Source organism: Saimiri boliviensis, chromosome 12, assembly GCF_048565385.1.
Source record: "Saimiri boliviensis isolate mSaiBol1 chromosome 12, mSaiBol1.pri, whole genome shotgun sequence".
Classification (NCBI taxonomy): domain Eukaryota; kingdom Metazoa; phylum Chordata; class Mammalia; order Primates; family Cebidae; genus Saimiri; species Saimiri boliviensis.
In genome coordinates this window covers 101,581,436-101,608,907 of record NC_133460.1, presented here as the reverse complement: position 1 = coordinate 101,608,907, position 27,472 = coordinate 101,581,436, and the positions used below count along the sequence as shown (strand labels likewise).

At 47.6% G+C, this 27,472-nt stretch overlaps 1 protein-coding gene across 1 annotated transcript; it reads right to left on the bottom strand.

The window, feature by feature from the left end:
• Window positions 1–1,371: 1,371 nt before the first annotated feature.
• KCNK18 (potassium two pore domain channel subfamily K member 18) lies at window positions 1,372–14,281 on the bottom strand. The gene is made up of 3 exons (XM_003922163.1): window positions 14,059–14,281; window positions 10,507–10,635; window positions 1,372–2,171 (listed from the first exon to the last, which is right to left on the bottom strand). Exons 1-3 carry the CDS (start codon window positions 14,279–14,281, stop codon window positions 1,372–1,374), a joined length of 1,152 nt encoding a protein of 383 aa, XP_003922212.1.
• Between the last annotated feature and the right edge of the window lie 13,191 nt (window positions 14,282–27,472).

Here is a 27,472-nt window from a genome sequence, read left to right as displayed (position 1 = left end):
TGGCTCTTTGCTTTGCCCATTTGAAGAAGTCATGGTTCCTGGTGTATGCAGTTTCTTATGGACATACATGTATGTCTTCACATTGAATGATTATTTATTCCAGTCTTTGCTGCCTGGGTTAGTTCGGTCTCTTTAGGATACGTATGCTTAGATGTTCTGTGCACTTTGCCTATTGGTTCCTTTAGCCCTAGATCACTGCCTCCTTTTCAGCACTAAATAGTACCCTAAGCCCAAGTTTGTCATGACTCTTGCAAAAGTTCAAAGCTCTGCCTTGTCACAGATAAAGGGCACCAAAGGGGATTCTCCAGCTGTGTTTGGGGGGAGCTGGCTAGGGGTTCTTGCCCAGAGGGCCTGTAGAGAGTGCCTCATATAATGTGATGCTGCAGAACTACCTCTCTTATTTTGTGTCTTGTTTGTCTGAGATGAAGAGCAGCCCCAGAGTTTCATGCAGTGGGCTGCTAGCCCCACCTCCAATGTCTATGGGACTCCAGAAGCTTTCAGGGGTCCCTTACCCTACAAGTATTCATGATTCTTTCTGTGGATTGAGGCAGGAAAGCTTTCCTGAATAGGTACTCAAGATGATGAGGAAGCTGGCTGGCTGCCTTGATCTTACTTTTTTCCATTGTAGAAATCACAAGTCCGGGGAACTTTTCCACATGGTGACTTACAATTTGGGGAAGGGGTGTCATGAGAAGTCCATGTTACCTACCTTCCACTCACTGTTTTTTGCTTTTCTGTGGCCTCAGGGTTTGTCAAAGCCTCAGTTTTGAGTTCTGTGATATTGGTGGTTATTATCTTGGCACTAGATAGTTGTTTTTGGTTTTCCGTAAGGGACAGTGAAGCCCAATTGCTTCTACTTTGTCATTTTGGTGACATCCAGCATCTATGTATTTGACAGGGACTGGGACTGGACTGGTCTTACATGCACTCATGCAGTCATTCAAGAAAAGAAGTTGTTCACACTAGTTCTTTTTCAGGTAACAAAGAACAGCTCAGGAAATTTTAATTTAACAAAAAGTACAACTTCCAAGAATAAAGGTGTTCTTTCTCATATTTTAAGGAAAGCAGAGACATCCATAAGTTTGCTTCATCTACATAAGGTGGTGCTTTTTTAAAAAAAGAGGACAGATAAATTCATTGGACTTTGGAGAATGGTAATAGTTTTTTTTCCTAATATCCTGATACAAAGAGCATTGGCCAAATTTCTGCAGGCCCTCAAGACTGAACTTAGTTCTCATAAGGGATTTGTCTCCAAGACTCAAGGTCTCAGGTGACAGGCTGCAGTGCCACTGATCTAATCACATGAGCCTCAAAGACAACACAAGAAAACCAGCTCAGCCAGTGTCTGTCACTTGAGAGATAATGAAACCTTCACTTTTTAACAAGGCAGTAAAACTTCCCTTTTGCAAAGAATAGCATAACATTTTTGTAGATGTCAATCAGTCTGTTTTGCACCAACTTGAAAGCAATGAACACAATCTCCATTCCAACGATGATATAAATGGAGAAGAACAGGAAGAAGTTAGGGTGTTCTAAAACAGTATCCCCAAACCCAATGGTGGTCAGCGTGACAAAGCAGAAATAGAAGGCATTCTCAAAATCCAACTGTGTCTCCCAGAAGGGGAGGATGGCAGCTGCACAGGAAATGTAGGCAAAAACAATCAGGACAACAATGGGGAGGGGGATGTCCAACTTCTCCACTTGCTGTCCGACTTCATCCAGGTTGCTGATGATGGAGTACGAGAGTCTCCCCAGCACCAATTCGGGACATGAGCTACTCCTCTCCATGGTCTGTGGGGGCAGTTGCAGTGTGTTCTGTTTCTCTTGCACACGAAGTCTCTCAAACAGCTCCATGTTGCAGCTTGTGCGTGAAGGACGTGTGCCAGGTTTGGGGCCTGGAAGCTCTTCAGCATTGATGACGATCTGAGGGACGGCTTCATCTGTGGGCTTGGGGTCTGTTTTTTTCTTGAAGAGAAATTGGGGGCACCACTTGGAGAGAGGGCGGGTAAAGAAAGGGGATTTTTGGAACCGATTGTAAGATGTGGATAAGATGGTTGCCAGGATGTCGCCTGTGTCCGTGAGAACGAGGAACATCAGGGGGATACCAAAGAGAGCGTAGAGCATGCACAAGTACTTGCCAAGCCTGGTGACGGGGTAGATGTAGCCATACCCTGAAAGAGAAGATGGAGCTTAGAGACTTCATCTGGCCTCTTCCCTTTTTCCCCCCGCAAAAGCTTTAAAGAGACCTCCTGCCATTTCTCCTCCTTGGCATGACATTTTACACAATGTTTTTGAAAATACTCATCTCAAAGCATTCAGCCACTGGTCTGGCATTAGGGCTGCTTTGGTGGGGGGGAAGGGAGTGAAACCAGGCTTCCCTTTAGAATAAGGAACAACTGATATCCAGGTCTTTGACTTGAAATTTCCTTGGCAGGGCACCAGCATAGGTTTGGGGTGAACAGATTGCCTTTTTTTCTGCTCTGGCCATTTCTGAGCATCCCCTAAAGGATGGGTTCAGCTGACCTGGAAGGACAGGATGAGTACAAGTGAGAGAGGATGAACAGCTTCTAATTATATCTGTTGCCACCTTTATCCTCCGTGAAGGTGCTGGCTTTTAAGAAGCCACTCACCCTTGTCCTCCATAAGAGGGCTGGGCTATTTGTTTCTATGTAAGAGACATTTGCTGTGTTCCCATGGTGTGCTCAGCAGTGTGCATAGTATTAGGAAAAACAGAAAGAAGGAAGATGAGTAAAATACAATTGCCCTCAGAGCCATTTGTGGCTTAGCAGATTAGACAAACATGTTCCTAAATGACAGTGAAACAATTAGCCTTCTAGCATCTAGGTTCTGAAAGACCACGGTTTGAATCCCAGCTCTGCCATTTGTGATAACATTACTCGACTGCTCACATTTTTGGGATTTTTATCTGTAAGATGGAGATGACAATGCCATCTTACAGATAAAAATCTCTGCATATTGACTAGCTTGGAGGATTACATAAGGCCCGTGCTTGACACACAGTGTGCAATTGATAAATGGTGGGGTCCTAAAGACCTTAGCTTCCTAGTGAGCACTTCCTGTGGGCTGGGTAACAGTCAGCCTTCATAGGGAGGTATTGTTATCACCATTGAGGAAACAACAGCTTGGCCATGAGCATACATATGATACGTAGTAGAGCTGGGAGTCAAATCCATAGGACTCTTAGATCCCCAACCAGTGCTGTCATCCTCGGAAGCATCCAGGGGGCAGGACCCTTCAACCAGAGAGAACCCGGAAGCCAAGCAGAGGAAGGGGTGGGTCGAGGTCTCCACCCCCTTAAGGAGCCCTTCCCCTCCCCTTGCACCTACAGAGGGGCAGAAGCAGAGAGACATCAAACCCCAGAGCACAGGTGGCTGAATCTTCTGGAGTAGGCAAGCATCAATGACTTCAACAAGCAGAGGACAAAGCTTTTGCATTTAATGCCTATGTTTAATTTTTAATGTCATAAAGGATTATTAATACAGAAAACCCCAGCCCAATTTGTAAATTAATCTGAAGGCAACTCCTCCACTGGCTAAGCCCCAACTTCCTCCAGGAGTATAGCTCCCTGTGGCAAACTTTGGCCTCAGGCTCTGCCTTCTAGGATTAGGGGGGGCATTCAGGTTGCCCACCCTCACCATGGTTCCAAGTGGAGGGGAGAGAACTGCAGTTCTTAAAGAGTCTCATCAGTTTACATCCAACCCAGAGCACTCCACACCAATCTGGCTGGTTCCACTAGGTACGGCAGTGTTGGTTAACTCTGTATGTGCATGATTCATTCATTCAGTATTTATTGAGTACTTACTGCATGCACTGGGTACATAGTGCTAAGAAAAGTAGATATGGGATATGACCTATCTGAGTCTCTGGTTTGGTAAGAGAGGCAGATATTAATTTTTAAAACTACACTAGGGAGTATATAATTACAAATGGAGATCAATAATGAAGTGAAAGAGCAGACCATTCCATGAATGATCAGAACAAAGGCACTCATCCTAGGACAGGTGTGGTGGCTCACATCTGTAATTCCATCACTTTGGGGAGCAGAGGTGGGCAGATCACTTGAGGTCAGGAGTTCAAGACCAGCCTGGCCAACATGGCAAAACCCCATCTCTACTAAAAATATGAAAACTAGCTGGATATCATGGTGCATACCTGTAATCCCAGCTACTTGAGAGGCTGAGGCATGAGAATCACTTGAACCCAAGAGGCAGAGATTGCAGTGAGCTGAGATCATGCTACCGTACTCCAGCCTGGGCAACAGAGCAAGATTCTGTCTCAAAAAAAAAAAAAAAAAAAAAAAAAAAAAAAAAAGTCCCCATCCTGAATTTAGGCAGGAAAGATTTTCTGGTGAGGTGATTTTGAGCTGATATTGGGAGGGGGCCAAGAACTAGCCAGGTGAAAAGAGAGGAAGCAGCCTGTGCAAAGACCCCGTGGCAGGTTCAACAAAGGGCTATCCATAGAGTGACAGTGGGTACTTGTGTACTGTGTGTACTGCATATATACCGAGGGGGTGATTGGGAGCTGACTGGGTGCAGAAACCTAGCCTCAGTGCACTACCAAGCTCGGAACTCAGGGCTCAGGGCACAGGGCTGTATCTGCCTAGCAAGGGATGTGATTTTCTAATTTTTCACCAAAGTGTCACCCTGAGTGTAGCTGTCAACCAGGTTTAAGGAACCAAGAGAAGGCCAGTATGGCTAGTGTACAGGAAGGTAGGGGAAGGGAGCAAGGTGAGGCCGGGAGGTGGGCAGCATCTAAGGGCATCCATGGTAGATGGGGGAGTACCTTGATCAGTATGGAAGGCTGAAAAATGACAGCCCCCAAATAAAGATAGTCAAGTCCTAACTCCTGGAATCTGTCAATGCTACCTTATTTGGAAAGTGGGTCTTTGAGGATCCACTTTGAGGATCTTGAGATGAGGAAGTTATCCTGGATTGTGTGTGTGGCCCTAGGTACCATTATAAGTGTCCTGATAAGGGAGATGCAGAGCAAGATATTTTACACATAGAGAAGGGGAGGCAATACAACCTCAGAAGCAGAGACCGGAGTGATGCGGCTGCAAGCCAGGGGATGCTGGCAGCCACCAGAAGCTGCCAAGGAAGAGGCAAGGAAGGATCCTTCCCTAGAGCCTCAGAGGGAGCATTGCTCTGCCAACACCTTGATTTTTGAAATCAGTAAAATTGATTTCAAACTTCTGGGCTCCAGATTCTTTTTTTTTTTTTTTTTTTCCGAGATGGAGTTTTGCTCTTGTTACCCAGGCTGGAGTGCAATGGCGCAATCTCGGCTCATGACAACCTCCGCCTCCTGGGTTCAAGCAATTCTCCTGCCTCAGCCTCCCGAGTAGCTGGGACTACAGGCACGCACCACCGTGCTCGGCTAATTTTTTGTACGTTTAGTAGAGACGGGGTTTCACCATGTTGACCAGGATGGTCTCGATCTCTTGACCTCATGATCCATTCGCCCCGGCCTCCCAAAGTGCTGGGATTACAGGCGTGAGCCACCGCACCCGGCTTCCAGATCTTGACAGAATAAATTTCTATTGCTTCAAGCCACCGAGTTTGTGGGAATTTATTACAGCAGCCACAGGAAACTAATAAAACCATGTTTGCATCTTTTTTTTTTTTTAAGATGGAGTCTCGCTCTGTTGCCCAGGCTGGAGTGAAGTGGCATGACTTTAGCTTACTACAACCTCCACCTCCCAGGTTAAAGCAATTCTCCTGCCCTAGCCTCCTGAGTAGCTGGGACTACAGGCACCCACCACCATGCCTGGCTAATTTCTGTATTTTTAGTAGAGACAAGGTTTCACCATGTTGGCCAGTCTGTTCTCGAACTCCTGACCTCAAGTGATCTGCCCACTTCAGCCCCCAAAGTGCTGGGATTACAGGAGTGAGCCACCACGCCCAATCAGGTTTGCATCTTGAAAAGATTATGCTGACAGCATCACAGATAGTGAATTGGAGGACTTCAGATGGACACAGGAAGATGAGTGGGGAGGCTGTGTTTCCCGCCCAGGTGAGAGGTGAAGGGGGCTTTGGCTAAGGCGGGAGCAGAGAGGAGAGACCTGTAGAGACTGGTTAGACAACTTTGGCAGAAATCTTAGCAAGGCAAGGGGATTGTTTGATTGCGGTGTTTGAAAGGAGCTGGGATTTGAGCACAGAGCAGGCACTGTAAATCCACCTGAATCCACTGCTGTCCTTGGCGAAGGTAGATTTAGAGGCTTATAAACAAAGCCTTTCCGGCTGCCTCTGGGTGAGACACTTTGGCAATCCAAAATATGCATTATGTCACATTCCTGAAAATGTTTCAAGGAAGCAAGGTCTCAGCACACAACCCCTACAAAGGGAATGTACTAACTATCCTAGTTATTGAATGCTGAAATGCATAATGGAACTCATTATTTCTAATAATGCATTCATATATTTTGATACAATCAGTTCACTGCACTTAGCCTGTGAGTACTTAATAGCCCATGCACTTTCCTTTGTAATCCAAGAGGGCTGACCCAGTTGGGAATGACCAGGGATTGACCGGCCTCATACCTGTCAGGTCTCCCGTTCTTAGCATCAAGGCCAGGTGCATTTCAGACGACCCAGAGATGCAGGGCAGGAAGCAGTATTGCCAGAGAGACTTTCAAACACCGTTATTGATTATGGACAGTGCAGAACATTCCCCAACATCCTCTTCCAGTTGTAATTACTGGGTGGCATGATGTCCTAATTGACTTGTACAATGGGCAGTAGCATTGCCTTCTTAGAATTTAAGCCAAGCTAATGCATTTCCCATTAGATCAATGACTCCCATTAGGATCACCTGGAGGGTCCTGAAAAATACCTGGGCCTGGTCTCTAGAGACTCTGATTGCTTGGTCTGGGGCAGGGTCTACACAGGATCTTGCAAAAGCTCTGAAAGTGACTCTGATATGCAACCAGGGCACGCCTCTCAAACATTAGCACACATCAGAATCACAGGTAGAACTTTCTAAACTACAGATTGCTGGGTCCCACAGTCATAGTTTCTGGCTCAGTAGGTCTAGAATGACACCTGAGAATTAATTTGCATTTCTAGCAAGTTCCCCCGTGATGTCAATGTTACTCGGGGACCGCACTTTGATAACCATTGCAATAGATCATTTGTTCTCAACAGGGGGCACTTTTGCCTCCCAAGAGACATTTGGCAATGCCCAGAAACTTTTGTGGCTGCCGTAATGAGTAGGGACAATGGGGAAAGCACTATTGCATCTGGTGGGTGGAAGCCAGAGATGCTGCTCAACAGCCTACATCGCACAGGAGCCTCCACTGCAAAGAATTATCCCCTGAAAGATGACGACAGGGCTGAGGTTGAGAAATCCTGCCTCAGATACATCTAAATTTTTTTTTGTTTTTTTGTTTGTTGGTTTGTTTTTGAGGCAGGCTCTGCCATCCAGGCTGACCCTGTCATCCAGGCTGGAGTGCAGTGGTGCGATCATGGCTCACTGCAGCCTCGACCTCCAGGGCTCAAGTGATGCTCCCACCTCAGCCTCCTGAGTAGCTGGAACTACAGGCACATGTCACCATGCCCAGCTAATTGAGTGTGTGTGTGTGGGGGGGGGGGGGGGAGATGAGGTCTCGTTATATTTTCAGGCTGGTCTCCAACTCTCACCTCAACCTCCCAAAGTTCTGGGATTATAGGCATAAGCCAAGGTGCCTGGACCAATTTAAATTCTTAAGGAAGCAGGGTGTGGTGGCTCATGCCTGTAATCCTAGCACTTTGGGAGGCTGAGGTGGGTGAATCACCTGAGGTCAGGAGTTCAAGACCAGCCTGGCTGACAGGGTGAAAGCCTGTCTCTCCAAAAAATACAAAAATTAGCCAGGTGTGACAGCACATGCCTGTAATCCCAGCTACTTGGGAGGCTGACACAGAAGAACCACTTGAACCCAGGAGGCAGATGTTGCAGTGAGCTGAGATCGTGCCACTGCATTCCATCCTGGGCAACAGAGTGAGACTTCATCTCCAAAAACAAAAACAAAAACAAAAAACCCAAAATACAAAAATTAGCTCGGCGTGATGGTAGGTGCCTGTAATCTCAGCTACTCAGGAGGCTGAGGTGGGAGAATCACTTGAACCCTGGAGGCAGAGGTTGCAGTGAGTCGAGATGGCACCTTTGCACTCCACCCTGGGCAACAGAGTGAGACTCTGTCTCAAAAAGAAAAAAAAAATTATTGAGGCAAACAAAAAGATAAAGTAAACCCCTTAACTCGCAGCCCCTTTGCACATCTCCGAGTCTTTCTTACAGTTGCTGTTCTCCTGGAACTGTTGTTTCCTCAAAACATCCCCTGAGCTATGGGTTCCCCTGGAAAGGTCAGCTTTGAGGTTTGACCTCAGCCCTGCCTGTGACTTGCTCACAGTGATTCCCTCTTAGAGTATGAGCCCACTTGTTTGTGCAATGCGATAGTCACAGCACCTACCTTGTGGGGTTGTGGTGAGAATTGCACAAGAGAAGGACCCGGACCCCATGCCCGGCATGGGCTGAGTGGTATAGCTGCTGTCCTTACTCTTTCTGTCCCTTACCCATCCCTGCCTGCACGAACATTCGGGTGAACCAGCCCGGGCACAGTGGCTCACGCCTCTAATCCAGCATTTTCGGAGGCCGAGGCAGGCAGATCACCTGAGGTCAGGAGTTTGAGGCCAGCCTGGCCAGCATGGTGAAAACTCACTCTAGTAAAATATAAAAACTAGCCAGGCATGGTGGTGCTCGCCTATAATCCCAGCTGCTCAGGAGGCTGAGACACAAGCATCTCTTGAACCAGGGAAGCGGAGGTTGCAGTGAGCCTACGTTATGCCACTGTACTCCAGCTTGGGTGACAGAGCAAGACTCCATCTCAAATTAAATAATTAAATAAAAGCACTCAGGCGAATGGGTGAAACCATGTGGGGACGGTCAGAGCTTTCCGGGGGCTGTGTGGCCATTTCTGAAGCTGGGTGCAGCAGACACCAGTTGCCCACCCAGCAGCCATTCCCTCCTTTCTTCCCTGCAATGCCACTGTGCCCCCAGCTGATTTAGGAGCAGATCCAATTGGTCTTAGTCACCCTAGTGCTCCAATCCCCCTGCCTGGGACCAGCTTAGAGGAGGGTGGGAGGCTCCCAGGAAGACATCATCGCTGATGATGAAACATGGAGAGAGACGCAGCCCCTTCTATGTAAGACACAGTTATGCTCAGATGGGGTGTGGACCGTGGTGGCCTCTTGTGGCCCAGTGGGCAGAAGGATGGGGAAAACCTGATGCCTAGTGCCACAACTGCATATGGCACTGGGCATGAGCTGCGTGTCAGCCTAGAGCTGTCCTCCCACTGGACTTCTTACTTGCAAGGTGACATTCTCCTTGCGGTTTAAGCCAGGCGAGTTGGGTTTTCTATTAGTTGCTTCTGAGGGGATGCTGGCTGCCACTTACATGTATAGTCGTCAGCTGACCTTAAGAGTCAGGTCTAGGAGGGCTTATAAATCCAGTACAAGGCTCAGAGGGGTAACATCCCTTGCTGGAGATCACACAGCTCCAACGCAGGCTGGCCCTGAACTTTAGCGTGAGGCCCCCAGCCTCTCTCTGCGGCCCCTGTAGGCCAGACCCTTCTAGGGATGGGTAATTCTCTCTTGAAGGAGGAGAGGAGCCACAGTCCCTTTTGCCAGCCAAAAGGGGCAGGGGCTGAGTGATAGGCCACAGTCCTGGTGAGGGCTCTGACCCAAGAGCTTCGGCCCTGTGGCTGAGAGCACCTCCACCATTTCTACCTCCTCTGACCCCCGTCCCGGCACGGGAGGTTCTTGCCAGGCCTGGTTTGGCCCCTCCAACCTGGCCTCCCTGCTGCCCCACCAGAAAGAAAGCTGGGGATGGGCCAACCAGATAGGAGTAAGCCCTTAATCACCAGAGGGGCCTTAGTTACTGCTGGCCCAGTGGCATCACACCCCCAGTCCAGAAGGCCTAATTCCCGCAGCATCCCCCACCAGTCACCTGACCATCTCTCCCCTCCAGCCACATGGTCATGTCCTCAAAGGGGCCACTAAACCAGAGTTTCACCCATAAGGGCAGGGAGGCATCTCCCTCCCAGTTTCTATGTGCCAGGTGCACAGTAAGTTGTACATGGAGAGAGGCGGCGGGGTGCTGAGTCTAGACCCAAGTGGCTGGGTTCAAAAGCACATGCACTGTATGACTTTTCAAAACCAACGGACCTACTAGAGTGTGGGAACAATAATTGTACCCACCTCGTGGTGAGGCTTAGATGAGCTAATCAGCGTAAAGGACTTAAAACAGGGCCTGACGCATCTTCGTGCAAAAGTGTCGGCCAGTGCAGCTGCTGCTGTTTGTAGGCGTGCAATATAGATTTGAGGAAAGGAGGAAGAAAGGAAAGGAGGGAGGGAGGAAGAGGAGGGTCATCTCCACACCCCAATTCCAGTGGCCTTTGCCATCCAGAAGCCCACCCTTCCCAGGGCCACTGCGGGGAGACTGTGGCTTTGCACTTACCCACGGTGCTGAACACGGTGCAGCAGAAAAAGAGCGAGCTCAGGAAGGACCAGTCTGTGGTCCTGTTAAACCACTGAGGCTTCACCTTCTGCAGATGCCCCTGGAGGTCCTGTTTCCTGTCTTCCACCACTGGAGAAAGACATGACCAAGAGTGTGGGGGAAAGGTTCTGCTCGTCAAGATAAGCCCCGCCCAGGAGAAAGGGATAGTCTTCCCCAAAGACCAGCAGCCCCCTCGCCTTGTGGTTAGTATCAACACTAAAGCTTAGTAATCGAAGTCTTCCTTTAAAATATTTCTTTTGTTTTTGTTTTTGTTTTTGTTTTTTTGAGATAGAGTCTCACTCTGTCACCCAGACTGGAGTATGGTGGCGCGATCTCAGCTCACTGCAACCTCCACCTCCCAGGTTCAAGCAATTTTCAGCATCAGCCTCCCAAGTAACTGGGATCACAGGTGCCTGCCACCATGCCCAGCTAATTTTGGTATTTTTAGTAGAGATGGGGTTTCACTATCTTGGCCAGGCTGTCTTGAACTCCTGACCTCATGATCCACTTGCCGCGGCCTCCCAAAGTGCTGGAATTTCAGGCGTGAGCCACTGCACCCAGCCCTTTTAAAATATTTCTGCATCCTGGGTCCTGCCTGTGGTCCCCATGGAGATAAGGAGGCCACAGGGCCCTAGGAGAAGAGCACTAACAGAAAGGCCCCTGGGGGCCCCATCAGAGCTTAGTCCTGGCTTTGCTGTGCAGCCTTCGCTTTTTAACTTTCTGAACCTCCATTTCTTTCATTCCTCAAAGGAAGACTACTTTTGCTCTGCCTCTCACACAGGGTTTTCAAGCACTAAAAGCAAAAGGCTTTCAGGAAAAGCAAGCTGTTACCCAGATGCAAATCATACCCACTCCTGGGGGTCATTACGCTTGATGGAGTTTGCCTGGCACTGTGACTAACACCTGTGGTTCCAGCACTTCGGGAGGCTGAGGAGGGTGGATCATTTGAGGTCAGGAGTTCGAGACCAGCCTGGCCAACATGGTGAGGCCCTGTCTCTACTAAAAATACAAAAATTAGCCAGGCATGGTGGCGCACGCCTTTAGTCCCAGCTGCTCGGGAGGCTGAGGCAGGAGAATCACTTGAACCTGGGAAGTGCAGGTTGCAGTAAGCTAAGATCATGCCACTTCACTCCAGCCTGGGTGACAGAGTGAGTATCCGTCTAAAAAATAAAAATTTTAAAAGCTTGATGGAATTTGATAACCATATTATCATGCTGTGGTCTGTGGGCACCAGCTGCCAGTGAGTGTCTCCTCCAGGGCTGCGAAACTTGGCTTCCTAAACATTGTTTCCCAGGCCCAAAAGAATGGGGTCGGGAACCCTGGTTTCCCAGAGAGGTTCCCAAATGGCTCAGTTGGCCTGGGCAGCCAGTGGGCTTTGGGACCCCCGAGGCCCCTGCTGGACTCTGGTTTGGCCTGAAGAGAACAGCACTGAGCCTGGCATCCAGCAGGAAGTTGCTACTCATTTTAATTGGCACCAGCCTGGGAGGCTACACACCTGAATTCCAGACCCAGCTCTGACCCTGACAGTTCTGTAACTGTGGACAAGAGGCTGTTTTCTGAGCCTCAGTTTCCCCATCAGAGAGGCAGCATGAGATTGTGGTGAAAGGTTCAGAATCTGTAATCCAAATACATGGGGTTAAATCCCTGGCTCCATTTGTCTAGTTTGCAAACTTGGACAAATTGCTTAACTTCCCGAGGCCTTAATTTCCTAATCTGTAAGAAAGAGACAACGTCTACCCAACATACAGGGTTCTTGTGAGGATTAAGGGAGATACTGTGTGAAGTGTTTGTCACAGGGTCTACATGTGTCTAACCCTATGGAACATTTTAACCTCCAGTGACAAGCCATACAAAATGGAGTGGGACCAGCTCTGTGTTCCCATACCCTGCTGTGCATTGGAATCACCTGAGAAACTTTATTTGTATTTATTTTTCTGTTTATTTTTGAGACATGTCTGACTCTGTCATCCAGGCTGGAGTGCAGTGGCACAATCACAGCTCACTGTAGCCTCAAACTCCTAGGCTCAGCCTCCCAAGTCGCTGGGATTACAAGTGTATGCCACCTCATCTGGCTAAATTTTAAAATCTTTTGTAGAGACGGGGTCTCATCTCGTTGCCCAGACCTGGTCTCAAACTCCTGGCATCAAATGATTCTTCCACTTTGGCCTCCCAAACTGAGAGGACTATGGACGTGAGCCACCATGCTTGGCTTTATCCTGCAAACTTTAAAAATAAGATTCTCAGCCCAGCCCTGGAGATCCTGATTGAGCGCATTTGGAGAAGAGCCTGGGAATGTGTACTCTAGGCAGTCTCCCTGTGATTCTGATGTGTCGCTGGCTTGGAGAGCCTTGAACTTGCTGATAGTCTAGACCCTACGATGGCACAGTGTCCATTTGGCAACAAACTTCCAGATCCACAGAGCAGGCTGGCGTCAGTCTGGCAAGGGTGCAGGGAGTGGGACCCTCCACAGACAGGAGACTGCCTCCCTGGACCAGCCTCTTGTCTCCGGGAGCTGCAACTGTTCCCAAGGCAAGGTGGGCACTGTGGGTGGAGCCCCCATACAGGAGTGGGAGGGGAGGAGCTCCCTGCACCCTGCTCTTCTCCTGACTTTTAGAGTCTGGTTTCCCTTTGTCTTTTATTTATCTACTCTCCCTTATTTTATCTTGCTCTGTTGACTGCAATAACGAGCTTCCTTTGCAGAATAGAGCAGGGTAGAAATACGTAACTAAATATAAATAAAACGCAATGAGGACACTATTAAGTGCCTTCTGTCTTCCAAGATCCTGAGTGTTCCTTGTCTCCTCTGCTTCTCACAGGGTCCCTGTGACCGGCAGGCCTGAGATTGAGGGTCCCTTTCTCTCCTGCAGACTGAGATCCAAAGAGAGCAAAGCTTTGCCTCCATGGATTGCAGAGCAAGCTGGGAGAGCAGCTGGGACAAGAGCCAGGACCTGCCCCTACCTCCCCATTCTCCTGAGCCAGACAGCAGAAAAGGTGTTTGGAAGAGGAAGTGGGGGTGTGGGGGCCAGGGCTTCTGCTGGGATTCAAACCCAGTTTGGGTTGTTCCCTAAATTCTCATCCCTGCAAACTGCATCCTGGGTCAGGCAGACATAGTTCTGAGAACCAACCTAGCCCTGCAACCCCAGCCCTGGATTTGCTCACCCATGCACCCCACCCCACCCACTCCTGGAAATCCATCCTCCCCTGAGCCTGCTGGTCCAGATGGGGGTGGGAGAAGAGGCACAGGAAGGGGAGCTGGTCTTTCCCGAGCACCTCCTGGGTGCTCAGGGCTTTTCCTGCATTCTTCACAGCAACACCAAGAGGTGGCTAGTCTCCCTATACTTCAGAGAAGAAAATGGAGGCTCAGAAAGAAGTTACTCGCCTAAAGTGCCCAGGCATGAGGAGGATACAGGCAGGCAGCTCCCAGACCCAGCCTCCTGGAAGGCAGCCCTCTGCTTTCAGGGAACTGCTGCCACCACAGAGAAAAGGCCCCCCTTGTCCAGGTGAGGCACCTACCTGTTTCACTGCAGTTCAAGATTCTGCAGAGCTCTTCCAAGAACTCCTCAAACTCTCCGTCATCTGCTGCCAGCAGGACCTGGCCGTCCTCAATGGCAGAGAAGAGCACAGCACCCACCAGGGCGTAGGTCACCAGAAAGCAGAGGAAGCAAAAGCCGGGGAAGAGCTTTCCCAGGGCCTCTGGGCAGCATCTCCTGGCCTGGGGGTGCCCGGAGGTCTCCATCCTCCCTGGAGCATGCAGGGCAGGAGGAGCTGGTGGAAGAGGCAGGAGCATCTAAGCCCCGCCAGGAAGACGGGGTAGGAGTGCCCGGAGAACAGCCAGGCTCCAGCGCTAAGTGGATGGTGCGTGTGCTTCCCCAAGGACTCGGGAAGCAGCCGGCAACTCATCATGTTCAGTTCATCTGAACTACTCAGATGGCGCCCTCCCTAGCACCCCAGATTGCTATTGATCTGCTGGGCCAGCCCTGGAGCTGTCTGGCAGGGGCTTTGGGAGGATAGTGTGGTGGTTGCTTTGTGCTACATTTGATCTTTTCTATCCCCTAACTGCAGTTTTGAATTGCAGATCCCAAACCTGATCTTAGGTGTTTCCTCAAGTGATTTTCCTTCCTGAGAGCTGTCTGTGACACCACTTGGCTTAGGGGACCTGGTCTGCTGAACAGGTGATAATAATAGTAACAAATAATGGTAATAGTGACCATAGTAACTAATGTGGCCAGAGCTCAACTGTTTCCAAAGGACCTTTATCCTGTGTGGATCTAATTATTTCATCCCAATTCTTCACTCCCCTGTTGCATACCCACCCTTGCCATGGCCTCATGGTGGGCAGAGTGTACTTCCTTGAACTTGTCATTAGGGTGGGCCATCTCACTTGCTCCAGCCAGCTGGGTGTTAGCAGATGTGATGCAAGCAGGGGCTGGGCCTGTGCTTGCGCATTTGGCCTTGCTCAGCTGTGCCTGTGTCTGCCATGAGAAAAAGTGCCCAGCTTTCAGTTTGTAGCTGGGAGTAGGCCAATGTGCAACTTTCTTTGTTTGTCCTGAATCCAGGTTCATCCAACACCATCTACCTCCACCATGCCACCTAAGTTTGACCCCAAAAAGATTAAAGTCCAAAATGCACTGGAAATTATGTTGGTCCCACATCTGTGCTGGCCCCAAAGATCAACCCCCGTGTCTGTCTCCAAAACACATAGGTAACAACATTGCCAAGGCAACCGGTGACTTGAAGGATCTGAGGATTATAGTGAAACTGACCATTCAGAACAGACATGTACAGACTGAGGTAGTACCTTCTGCCTCTGCCCTGATCATCAAAGCCCTCAAGGAACCTCCAGGAGACAGAAAGAAACAGAAAAACATTAAACACGATGGAAATATCACCTGATGAGAATGTCAACATTGCCTGACAGATGCAGCACCGATCTTTAGTTAGGGAACTCTCTGGAACAATTAAAGAGACCCTGGGGACAGGACCATCTGTGGGCTACAATGCTGATGGCCATCACCCTCATGACATCAGCAGTGGTGCATTGGAATGCCCAGCTTGTTAAGAAGCACAAAGGAAAATATCTCAATAAAGGATCACTTGACAACCAGTGGGGGTAGAAAGTGCCCCAGATGGCAGCTGTGGAGATGCATGCAGGTTCAGATCCCTCTTCCAGAAAAGACTTGTTGTGCGGCTTTGATGAGCATGGTTCATGACAGCCCCTTTTGTTCTTTGAGGGGTTGCCACTGCTGTCAAGCCCTCTTCTTGGGGAAGCCTGGGCCTAGTGACTAAGCAAGGTAGGGACCCAGGAGACTATTCATTTCTGCCCAATATAGGACTCCTCCAACCTGCAGTCTTTGTTCCAGAGTGTCTCATTCGTCTTCAGAGAGACCTTGTCAGGTCTGCATTATGATCCGGCTTTCCCTGTCCCATCCGCTTCCTTCATTTTCCTTTTACAAGTCTTATTTCCCAATAAAGCTTTTGCAATAGTGACTCTGTGTTGGTGTCTGCTTCTCTGAGGATCCAGCAATAGTTGGCACCAGAAGTGGTCTGAAAAAGCCTGCTCAAAAAGCTAAGATGGGGGCCAGGCACAGTGGCTCGCCCCTGTAATCCCAGCATTTTGGGAGGCCGAGGAGAGTGGATTGTTTGAGGTCAGGAGTTCGAGACCAGACTGGCCAACGTGGCAAAACCCCATCTCTACTAAAAATTATCCAAGCATGGTGATGCACACCTGTAATCCCAGCTATGTTGGGAGGCTGAGGCACAAGAATTGCTTTAACCTGGGAGGCAGAGGTTGAAATGAGCTAAGATCACACCACTGCCCTCCAGCCTGAACAATAGATTGAGACTCTGTGTAAAAAAAAAAAAACCAAGAAAGCTAAGATGGAGTTGGAGGACTGGGTCCCTCCATACCCAAGTGATAAGGAGATGGTGTACAGGCAGCCTTTAGTGCAAAGTGGCTGCCCAACTGCTAAACTTTTCACCAGCAGTGAGCTGGGATGGTGTGTTGACTAGTGCAGTGACTCAGGCATTCAAAACATATTGGAGGTATGATAAACACAAGCCCAGTGAGTTTGGATGGCTATTATAAAGTTGCATTGACCCCCCCGTGCAGGCAAGCTTAGAAGAAGGAGGTTAGTAAAACAAACAGCCCCTGTTACTTCCTCCAGTCTCAGGGCTGCAATTGACACTCATCATCTCCTTCCTTCACTATCCATTCTACCTTTCTTGCCCTCTGCTACCTCTTCTACTGGTCTCCGTGGCCTACCCAGTGGTGTGACCCTAATCTTCTTTCCTTGGAGTGGGGTTGGAGTCTGAGCCCTTGGTAACCATATCCTTCCTTTTCAGGTTGGAGCTGCTAGCGCTTGTCCACTCACAGACATAGTTGGGTAAGAAGTACCAAGAGGTACCCAACTGAGTCACCTGAGCTCCACCCATATTATTCTCTGTCCTTATTGTATGAAAGCAGCCCTGCCTCCTTCTGCTGACCAAATCAATTGCCCCTATATTAGTCCATTCTCATGTTGCTGCAAGGATATTACCCAAGACTGGGTCATTTATAAAGGAAAGAGGTTTAACTGACTCACAGTTCAGCATGGCAGGGGAGGCCTTGGGAAACTCACAATCATGGCGGAAGGGGAAGCAAATACGTCCTTCTTCACAGGGTGGCAGGAAGGAGAATGAATGAGTGCCCAATGAAGGGGAAAACCCCCTGTAAAACCATCAGATCTTGTAAGAAATCACTATCATGAGAACGAGATGGGGGAAACCAACCCCATGATTCAATTATCTCCACCTGGTTCCTCCCATGACATGTGGGGATTATGGGAATTACAATTCAGAATGAGATTTGGGTGGGAACACAACCAAAACATAGCCCCTAACAAGATGGTCACCCATTGTCTTATCTGCTGGTTCCTGGACACATGGATCCCAAAGTGCCCAGGGAGCCATCATACGGTGTATTCAGTGGGTCCCTTGCTGGGTTTCCAGGTGCGTGTGTCCCCTTTGGGGACCAATAATTCTAATGCTGCAGACCCTAGAGTTCTGGGGAGGGAAAACAGCGAAGAAGACATGTAGTTGTATAATTTTCCATTTGAAATAGAAGCGGCAAATGCTTCGTTGCATATATACTGCCCTGAAGAAAGAGAAGGCAAGATCTCCAAGCCTTGAGCAAACCAATACCTTGCACATCTCATTCCCACCCTCCATCTATATCCAGCTTCCTAGATGAGTCAAGCGTAAAAATTATTTGCCTAGCCCTGGATGCCCAAAGTTTTCTGCTATCTTATTCTCAAGAGTTGTTTGTTTGTTTGTTTGTTTTTGACCGAGTTTCATTCTTGTCACCCAAGCTGTAGAGCAATGGTGCGATCTCAGCTCACTGCAACCTCCACCCCCTGGGTTCAAGCAACTCTCCTGCCTCAGCCTCCAGAGTAGCTGGGATTACAGGTGTGCATTACCATGCCCAGCTAATTTTTGTATTAGTGGAGATGGGCTTTCACCATGTTGGCCAGGCTGGTCTCAAATGCCTGACCTCAGGTGATGCACCTGCCTTGGCCTTCCAAAGTGCTGGGATTATAGATATGAGCCACCACACCTGGCCCTTCTTCTCAAAAGTTTTAGAATTTTATGTTTTGCATTTCAGTCAGTGATCCATTCTGAGTTAATTTCTGGTAAGGTGTGAGATCCAGTTTCACTTTTTTACCTACGGATGTTCAGTTGCTCCGGCTTCATTTGTTGAGAAGGTTATCTTCACTCCATTGAACTGGTTTCTCACTTTTATGAAAAATCTGTTGAACATATTTGTGTTGGTCTGTTTCTGGGTTTTCTCTTCTGTTCCATTGACCTCTGCATCAATAGCACATAGCCCTTCACCAATAACACAGTTTCTAATTCCTATAGCTGTGTAGTAGGCCTTAATGTCAGATAGAGTGATTTCTCCTGCCTTATTCTCTTTTCAAGATTCTTTCTAGCTATTTTAAGCCTTTTCCATATAAATTTAAAAGTAGTCTTATCTATGAATACATAAAACCTTGCTGAGGTTTTGACAGGGATTACATTAAATCTATAGATCAATGTGAGCAGACTCAACATCTTTACTATGTTGACTCTTTCAAGCCATAAATATGGGGTAGCTTTCCTGTCTGTTACTTGTGAACAACAGCTTAGTGTGCTCCATGATTCTTTATTCAAGGCAAGAATTAATTTTTAGGGCCAGGTACAGTGGCTCATGCCTGTAATTCCAGCACTTTGGGAGGCCAAGCCTCCCAAGTGGCAGATTGCTTGAGGCCCGTAGCTAGAGACCAGCCTGACCAACATGGTGAAACCCTGTCTTCACTAAGAATACAAAGACATTAGCTACTAAAAGTACAATTGGCACCACACACCTGTAATCTCAGCTACTGGGAAAGCTAAGGCATGAAAATCATTTGAACCTAGGAGATAGAGGTTTCACTGAGCCGATATCGTGCCACCGCCCTCCAGCCTGGGTGACAGAGTGAGACTTTGTCTAAAAAAAAAAAAAAATTAATGTTTAAATATAAGAATGAGCAAGTCAAGTTATTTGTTACTTTTTAGGTAATGCATTCTAAGTGTTATTTAATGCATGCGAGGTCAGTGTTAATGGAAAAAAGTGTTAAGATGGTGACAGTCTGAAAATGTATTTTTACTCTTCAAGTCTTTTAAAAAAGCTTACTTCGAGTATCTAGAATAGTGTACAGAATGACTTCACAGACCCCTGTGTACTCATCCTCCTTGATGGTGGGTATCACAATGCCATGTATCACCTGGAAAGCTACAGGGAGCTGGAGATGAGCCACAAGCTGAAGGTAAGTGAACTCCAGCACATTAGCCAGATTATCTGGTTGTGTGTAACTCAATGTGTCTATTTTCCAGTTTCAGTTTTTATTGAAACATTCCAGTCTTGTCTCAAGTATACAAGAGTCATTTGGCCACATTTGGGCCAACGTGATGATGGTGGCAAGAATGGGTGAGAACCCACAGAAGAAGGGAAATATTGTGGATAAAGTGAGGACTGTGAGGTCCTGCCATTCCTCCAAAGCACATGGTTCACCTCCAAAGTGACCTGAGTCATCTTAAATCATAATTCCCAAAATCCACATAACCCCCAAAATCATGTCAAGGGAGAGACCAGGTGGAGGTAATTGAATCATGGGGATGGTTCCCCCATGCTGTTCTTGTGATTGTGAGTTCTTACAAGATCTGATGCTTTTATAAGTGTTCGGTAGTTCCTCCTGTGTTTGTTCTCCCTCCTGCTGCCTTGTGAAGAAGGTCCTTCCTTCCTCTTCACCTCCCGCCATGTTTGTAAGTTTCCTGAGGCTTCCCCAGCCATGCGGAACTGTGAGTCAACTAAACCTCTTTCCTTTCTGAATTACCGAGTCCTGAGCAGTTATTTATAGCAATATGAAAACAGACTTATACAGCCACCTCCTGTGGCCTGAGACCCAATGGGGTGCCTCACTCCAGGCAGGTACGGTGCACACAGACAGTGGAGAAAGAGTGTAATATTCTGGCAGCCAAAGATTAATCCATCTAACCCAAGATTAGGGGACTGTTATGGTGTGAATGTATGTATCCCCTCAAAATTCATGTATTGGAATCTGAGATCCAAGGTTTAGTATTAGGAAATGGGACATTTGGGAGGTGATTAAATAATGAGGGTGGAGCCCTCATGAATAGGATTAGTGACTTTATAAAAGGGCTAGAGGGAACTAGTCGGGCCTTTTTCACCCTTCTGCTTTCTGCCATGGGAGGATGCTGCCACAAGAGGGCACCCATTGGTGGAGAAAGCCCTCACCTGACACCAAACCTGGCGGCACCTTGAGCCTGGACTTTCAGCCTCTAGAACTGCTATGAGCAATAACGTTCTGTTCTTTATCAATTACCCAGTCTGAGGCATTTTGTTATAGCAGCACAGATGACTGTGACAGACAGGGGGAGCCCAGCCTCCCCAGGTGCAGCAGCAACAACCAGTGTGAGCTCCCCTGCTACAGGCTGCCCTGGAGAGGTATGGCCACCATATTCTTCTCTCTCTCTCTCTCTGTCTCTCTCTGTCTCTCTCTCTCTCTCTCTCTCTCTCTCTCTCTCTCTCTCTCTCTCTGTCTCTCTTTCTCTCATTCTGGCTCAGGCATTTGGAGATGGGCTACTTGGTCACAAAATACCCACCAATTCTTTTAAGAATAATGAGAAGGCAATCGCACTCCTGCATGAACATGGCATGGGTACCTAAAATCCAATTGCTATGTTACAATCCAGTTTTATGGCCAACTTTCTATTCATGGCCTACAGGTTTAATCACTTTAGGAGAGAGTGTGGGAATTGAAGAAATAAAGTCTTAATATAAAAAGGTTGGTAGAGAGAGAGCAGGGGTCTCCAAAGCTTGTTTGTTTGACCCAGCCCACACACTCAGCCCCCAGATGGGCACCTCTAGGATAGGCGTTCCACCTCTGACCCCATTGGCTTTGTTCTAGCAAGAGTCATGTGGCCTGCTATGTAGGGGCTATGGGCAAAGGACAATTCTTTCAGAAAAAGATGGTCTTGTATGGCCAGGCATGGTGGCTCAGGCTTCTAATCCCAGCACTTTGGGAGGCCGAGGTGGGTGGATCACCTGAGGCCAGGAGTTTGAGACCTACCTGGCCAACGGGTCGAAACCCCATCACTACCAAAAGTACAAAAATTAGCCAGGCGAGGCGGCAGGCACCTGTAAGTAACCCCAGCTACGCAGGAGGCTGAGACAGGAGAATCACTTGAACCCAGAAACGGAAGTTGCAGTGAGCTGAGATCATGCCACTGCACTCCAGCCTCGGTGACAGAGTGAGACTCCATCTCAAAAAAAAAAAAAAAAAAGGTCCTGCAGGACCTAACAACAGAGGAGTCATTAACTGGACTTTAAAGCAATCACTAGCTGAAAATCAGCCTCAGCCTCTGGCTCCTTTTCCCTGCCTAGACAATCGCCCCGGGTGCTGGATGGGGCAAAAGAGAAGTTGCTTTCACAAAGAGGACCAAAATATATATACGATGGTAGGGTAGCCAGGGTTCTTCAGAGAAACAGAACCACAGAACCAGTGGGATATATAAAACCATATAAGAAGAGATTTATTGTGGGGGTTAGCTCACTTGATTACGAGGACTAGCAGTCCCCCAATATGCTGTCTGCAAGCTGGAGACCCAGAAAAGCCAGTGGTGTAATCCAGTCTGCATCCAAAAGCTGAAAACCAAGGCCGCTGGTGGTGTAACTCTCAGTCTGAGGCTGATGGCCTGAGAAACTGGGGGACCACTGGTGTAAGTCCCACAGTCCTCAGACCCAAGAACTCAGAGTTCTGATGCTCCAGGGTTCTGATGCAGAGGAAGGGTGCCCCCACTCAAAAAGAGAGCAAGTTTTCCCTTCTGCCACTTTTTTGTTCTCTGCAGGCCCTCAATAGATTGGATGATGCCTGCCTGCAATGGTGAGAGCAGACCTTCTTTACTCAATCCACTGATTCAATGCCAAGCTCTTCCAGAAACACCCACACAGATACTCCCAGAAGTAATGTGGTGCCAGCTATCTGGACCTCCTGTGGTCCAGTCAAGTTGGCACATAAAATTAACCATCGAAAGTGGCTTAAAAGAAATAGAAGTTGATTGGTCTCTCACCAATGTCCAGAAGCAACAGTTCCAGTGTGGGGACAGCTCTGTGCCACCCAGCCATTAAGTCCAGGGTCTTCTATTTGTTGCCCTTTTATGTTCCAGGGCAGTGGTTTTTAAAGTGTGGTCCATGGATCAATAGCCTGAACATCATCTTGGAACTTGTAAGAAATGGAAGTTCCCAGGCCCTGTTCCAGACCTACTGAATTGGAAACACTAGAGGTGGGACCCAGCTATCTGACCAAGCCCTCCAGGTGAGTCTAGAGCATTATCTTCATCTGCATGGATAAGACTGGAATCTCAGGCATACTTCTCTTCTAGCTGAAGGAAAAGGGAAAGACAGGGAGTCCAAGCTAACCCATTTTCTTTTAAGCCAGTGGAGCTGTAAATGGCAACATCCAGCTAACATCCAGCTGATGAGCACTTTGTCAGGGCCACACCCAGCCACAAAGTCAGCTGCCAGCTGTAGTCTCTAGTGGGCTTCCATTGTACAAGAAGAAGGGAAGGATTGATTTTGAGGGCACAACTGACCATAATCCCGCCAACAGGACATCCTAAGACAGCCGCTGAAATCACCATCCTTGCTGATGGAAACACATCGCTGAGCCTTTGGCAAGGGCTTTAATAAAATCTCCTTTTAGAGATGACTTCTTACAGTCTGCCAGTAATTATCCTGGTTGGAGGAGGACAGAGTGAGGAGAGCTTAAAGATAACATACATGTAAAATGCTTTAGAATTTTAAAGCACTGTCTAAATCCAAAGAGTACCACACTTCTTGTTCTCGTGGTGGTGGCTATTTTTATTATTCTAGAATTTTGAGGTCTGGAGGGTCCCACCCCTTCCCACCTATAGGCTCCACACCAATTGGGAAATAGACACACATGCTGGAGAGGGGCCCCGCATCAGCTTTACTGCTGATAAAGTTGGATCTGAGGAAGTAATTTGAACTTGAGGCCAAAATTGGGTGTTCAGTGACTTCCCCCAGACATTGAATGGATTTGCTCATTCACTCAGGGGAAAGATGACCTCTCCTAGTCTCTAAGTCCATTTCTTCCTCTGTAAAATGGGAATAACAGTGACATCTGTGGCACTACTGACTTAAGACGCAACTGTTCTTTTTCCAGCAGAGGCTGGAAATTTAAATACTGTATTTCCTACTCTCTTTAGCTGTTAGGATTCTGGATGTAAATTAGATTAGATTCTAGATAACAAATGCAATTAGGTTTGGATTCAAAGTAGATGCCCTTCCACAAGATTTGGAAAGCAGAAGTGCGGTAAAGACGTTCTTCTCTTTCCTTTGGGACATTTCTCCACTGGCAAGCTGGGTCACAGAGGCAAGGCGCTTCTTCAGGGCTGTGCTCCAAGACGTGTTCTCCAGCTTCCTGAATGCACAGAAGAAATTTCAGGGCAGGTGGCTTCCCGACTCTGGCTTTCTGATCTCTGGATCTCAGCTGCTGCTGTGTGTCATTGTAAACTCAGTGTTTCCGGCGCCAGCCTCCAAGGTAGCAGCACTCCTAGAAAACCAGGTCTGCAGTGTTCTGGGTGTCATGCCTGCAGGACCAGCTGAGAACCCACTCTTTTGGGCGTTGCAGTGGTCGAAAGCACGTAGTATCCCATATTAAATTCCTTACTGCTGAAACGTCCAGAATAGATTTCCTGTGCTGAACTCTAATGCATTCCATTCTCCATTTACTGTGAAGATTAAATGAGATAACGCATATGGAGCATTAGCATATCTCCTGGCACCCAGTAGCTGTGGCTTGTACTGGTCATGGTAATAAATTGTTTATTTGTGACCTAAATTGTTAAAGTCATCTTGGGGTCTTCAAGCAACCTGCAAAGCCTCTTTGAACGATATTGTCACAGAATCATACCTACTCAGTTTTTCTTAGGACAATTTTGAAACACAATCAAAAAACACATAATGAGTGTTGGCCACCATGCTGGCAAAACTAATGAATGAGCAATCATGTATTTGGGCTTCAGATGTGCTAGTCCTTGTGCTAAGCAAGTTAAGACAGGCTTTTGAGATGGGTGTCATCATAGCCATTTTACAGAAAGAGAAACAAGCTCAGAGAGGATGAGCAATTTGCCCAAGGCTGCACAGCTAGGTAGTGGCAGAGCCTGGTCTTGGATGCCAGATCTTCTTTCTTCTCATTATACCACAGCGCCCTTTGGAGTTGTTGCCTGGGTTGTTCGCTTTGGTTTTTGGTTTTGTTTTTGGATAAAAATCAAGTGTCATTTTTCAGGGTCTTTGTGGCAGGGATTCCAGATTTCCATCTTACGAATGGCCCAGAGGAGCCTGTCCATTGCAGCCTCATCTTCTTCCCAGATGGTGGAGACAGAGACACTTGAGCAGCAGTGTGTTCGAGTCTTGGTGACAGACTGTGGTCAAGGGAGAATGTTCTCCCCTGGGAAGCCTGAGGGACCAATGAGACCTTGAACCAGGCCCAATGCTGGTCATGGGCCTGGCCTGAGGAGAAACACCACCACAGAGAAGGCACAGTTCCATGGCTTACATAAGATCAAAACATTTTTTTTTTTTTTGAGACAGAGTCTCCCTCTGTTGCCAGGCTGGAGTACAGTGGCACGATCTTGGCTCACGGCAACCTCCGCTTCCTGGGTTCAAGTGATTTTCTTGCCTCAGCCTCCCAAGTAGCTGGGACTACAGGCACACTCCACCACGCTTGGTGAATTTTTGTATTTTTAGTAGAGACAGGGGTTTCCCCATGTTGGCCAGGATGATCTCAATCTCTTGACCTCATGATCTGCCCACCTCGGCCTCCCAAAGTGCTGGGATTATAGATGTGAGCCACCGCGCCTGGCCAGATCAAAGAACTTTCTAACTTCTCCCTAAGAAACACAGGCAGGGTTCTGGAGCAGGGGTACCCAACCCCCAGGTCATGGACTGATACCAGTCTATGGCCTGTTAGGAACAGGGTGCAGGGAGTGAGCAGCAGGTGAGCAAGGGAAGCTTTGTCTCCATTTGCAGGCACTCCTCATCACTCACATTACTGCCTGAGCTCTGCCTCCTGTCAGAGCAGTGGTGGCATTAGATTCTCACAGGAGCACAAACCCTATTGTGAACTGTGTATGTGAGGGATCTAGGTTGTATGCTCCTTATGAAAATCTAATGCCTGATGATCTGTCACTGTCTCCCATCACCCCCAGATGGCACTGTCTAGTTGCTGGAAAACAAGCTCAGGGCTCCCACTGATTCTACATTATGATAAGTTATATAATTATTTCATCATTAATGTAACATTAATAAAAATAAAGGGCACAATGAATATAACACACTTGAATCATCCCAAAACCATCCCCTCTGTGGCCCATGGAAAAATTGTCTTCCACAAAACTGCTCCCTGGTGCCAAAAATGTTGGGGGCCACTGTTGGGGAGGATAAGTCTGAACCTGGGTCTAGGAAAGAAAACAGTTGATCAGCTGATTTAATTTGGGGGCCTTGTGTTGCTTTCACTGAAGATTATTAGAAGACTAGAGTTTTCCTGAAAAGTCTTGGTTTGGGACCAATCAACTTCTTGGTACAAAATGATCTTCCAGCTCAGGCAGATCAAGGACGGACTGTATAGCCCTGAGTAAGTAGGATGTTGGGAGAACAGAAAGGAACAGAGTTTCTGGGTAATATCCCCAGCATATGTTTCTGTTGTTTACTGGCCACGTGACCTGGGGCAATTTACTTAACCTCGCTGAGCCTCCATCTCTTCATCGGTAAAATAGAAATGATAATAACCTCCTTAGCAAGATAGAAAATAAGATCACACATGTAAAATGTTTAGCCTAGAACACTCACAAAATGTGCTAGCAATAAAACTGGTATGTTATGGTTTCAGCCAAGGACCCCACTGGACCAGTGGATCTCATCCTTGGCTATTCATCAAGGACACTTTAGGAAGCTTCAAAGGCTGCCAGAGCCAGATGCCCATATGGACCAAAAAATCAGTGACTGTCATGTTAGTCACTGCAGTTGACTTAATGAGTCAATCCATCCATCTGGATTGGGAAAGAAAGGGTGGTTTTAAAGTCAGTTAGATCTCATTTGAAAGCCTGGTTCTAATGCACAACGAAACAGTAAACATTGGCAAGGTCCCACACCATCTGGCCTTGCCTACCTATACAGCCTCAACTCACACTGTCTCCTCCAGGTTCCAGAGCTTGCTTTTCATTCCTCCAATGCATCAGCATCCCCTTTCCTTCTTGCCTTGGTGCATTTGCACCTGCCATTTCCTCTGCCTAGGCTGCTCTACCCTTTGCCCTCCACCCACTGTTGCAGGGAGCTCCTTCTCATTCTTCAGATTCCAGCAAATTATTCTTCTTCAAAGAAGCCTTATCTTAACTCCTTCCTTAAAACTACATCAAATCTCCCTGTGTAGAGACTGCTAGTTTCCTCTCCAGTATCAGGTCTTCCCTGGTAATACAAATTTTACCTGGGCGCATGGATTTATGCAAGGAAAAACTACACTTCCCAGCCACCCTTGCAGTAGGAAGTGACCACATGACCAGACTCGGGCCAATGGAAGGCAAGGAAAAAGTAATCTGTGTGGTTTCCAGGTCCTACCTTAGAAGGAAAGGTGTTTGCCCTTCACCTCCTCTTTCCCCTTTCCCACTGGCTAGACTCAGACCTGACGGTGGTAGTCAACTTGTTGAAAGTGGCAAAATAATAGAGTGAATGTGGCTCGCATGGAGCAGAGCCAATTGGTCAGCCCTGGGCCACTTACCAGACTATCACATGAGAAAAGAATAGCATTCTTATTTTTATTTTTTCAATGTTATGGCAGCTGAAAAGTTATCCTTGGTAATATATAACATATTTTTTTTGCTATGATAGCATCCTATACTTCTTCATTCCCAGCTCATCAAAAAATGTATTACTTGCTTTCTATGTAAGATACTTTAAAGTCTTTAAATCATGTAATTGCTTTTATACATATTTAATTAATGTTCATCTCCTCTATTAAAGTGTAAACTCCGTAAGAGTGGAGACTGTACCTGCTTCATTAACTCTTCTAGCTTTAGCACTTGTTACATTTCTGAAATCAAGATGCTTTTTTTTTTTTTTTTTGAGATGGAGTTTCGCTCGTTACCCAGGCTGGAGTGCAATGGCACGATCTCGGCTCACCGCAACCTCCGCCTCCTGGGTTCAGGCAGTTCTCCTGCCTCAGCCTCCTGAGTAGCTGGGATTACAGGCACGCGCCACCATGCCCAGCTAATTTTTTGTATTTTTAGTAGAGACGGGGTTTCACCATGTTGACCAGGATGGTCTCAATCTCTT

What these genes read in the sequence shown, in the direction of transcription:
- KCNK18 (XM_003922163.1), bottom strand. Translation starts at nt 14,281, where the DNA reads ATGGAGACCTCCGGGCACCCCCAGGCCAGGAGATGCTGCCCAGAGGCC. An exon ending in CTTGAACTGCAGTGAAACAG is followed by an intron (nt 10,636 to 14,058) that starts GTAGGTGCCTCA and finishes GTCTTTCTCCAG; the next exon opens with TGGTGGAAGACAGGAAACAG. An exon ending in CACCGTGTTCAGCACCGTGG is followed by an intron (nt 2,172 to 10,506) that starts GTAAGTGCAAAG and finishes CTTCTCTTTCAG; the next exon opens with GGTATGGCTACATCTACCCC.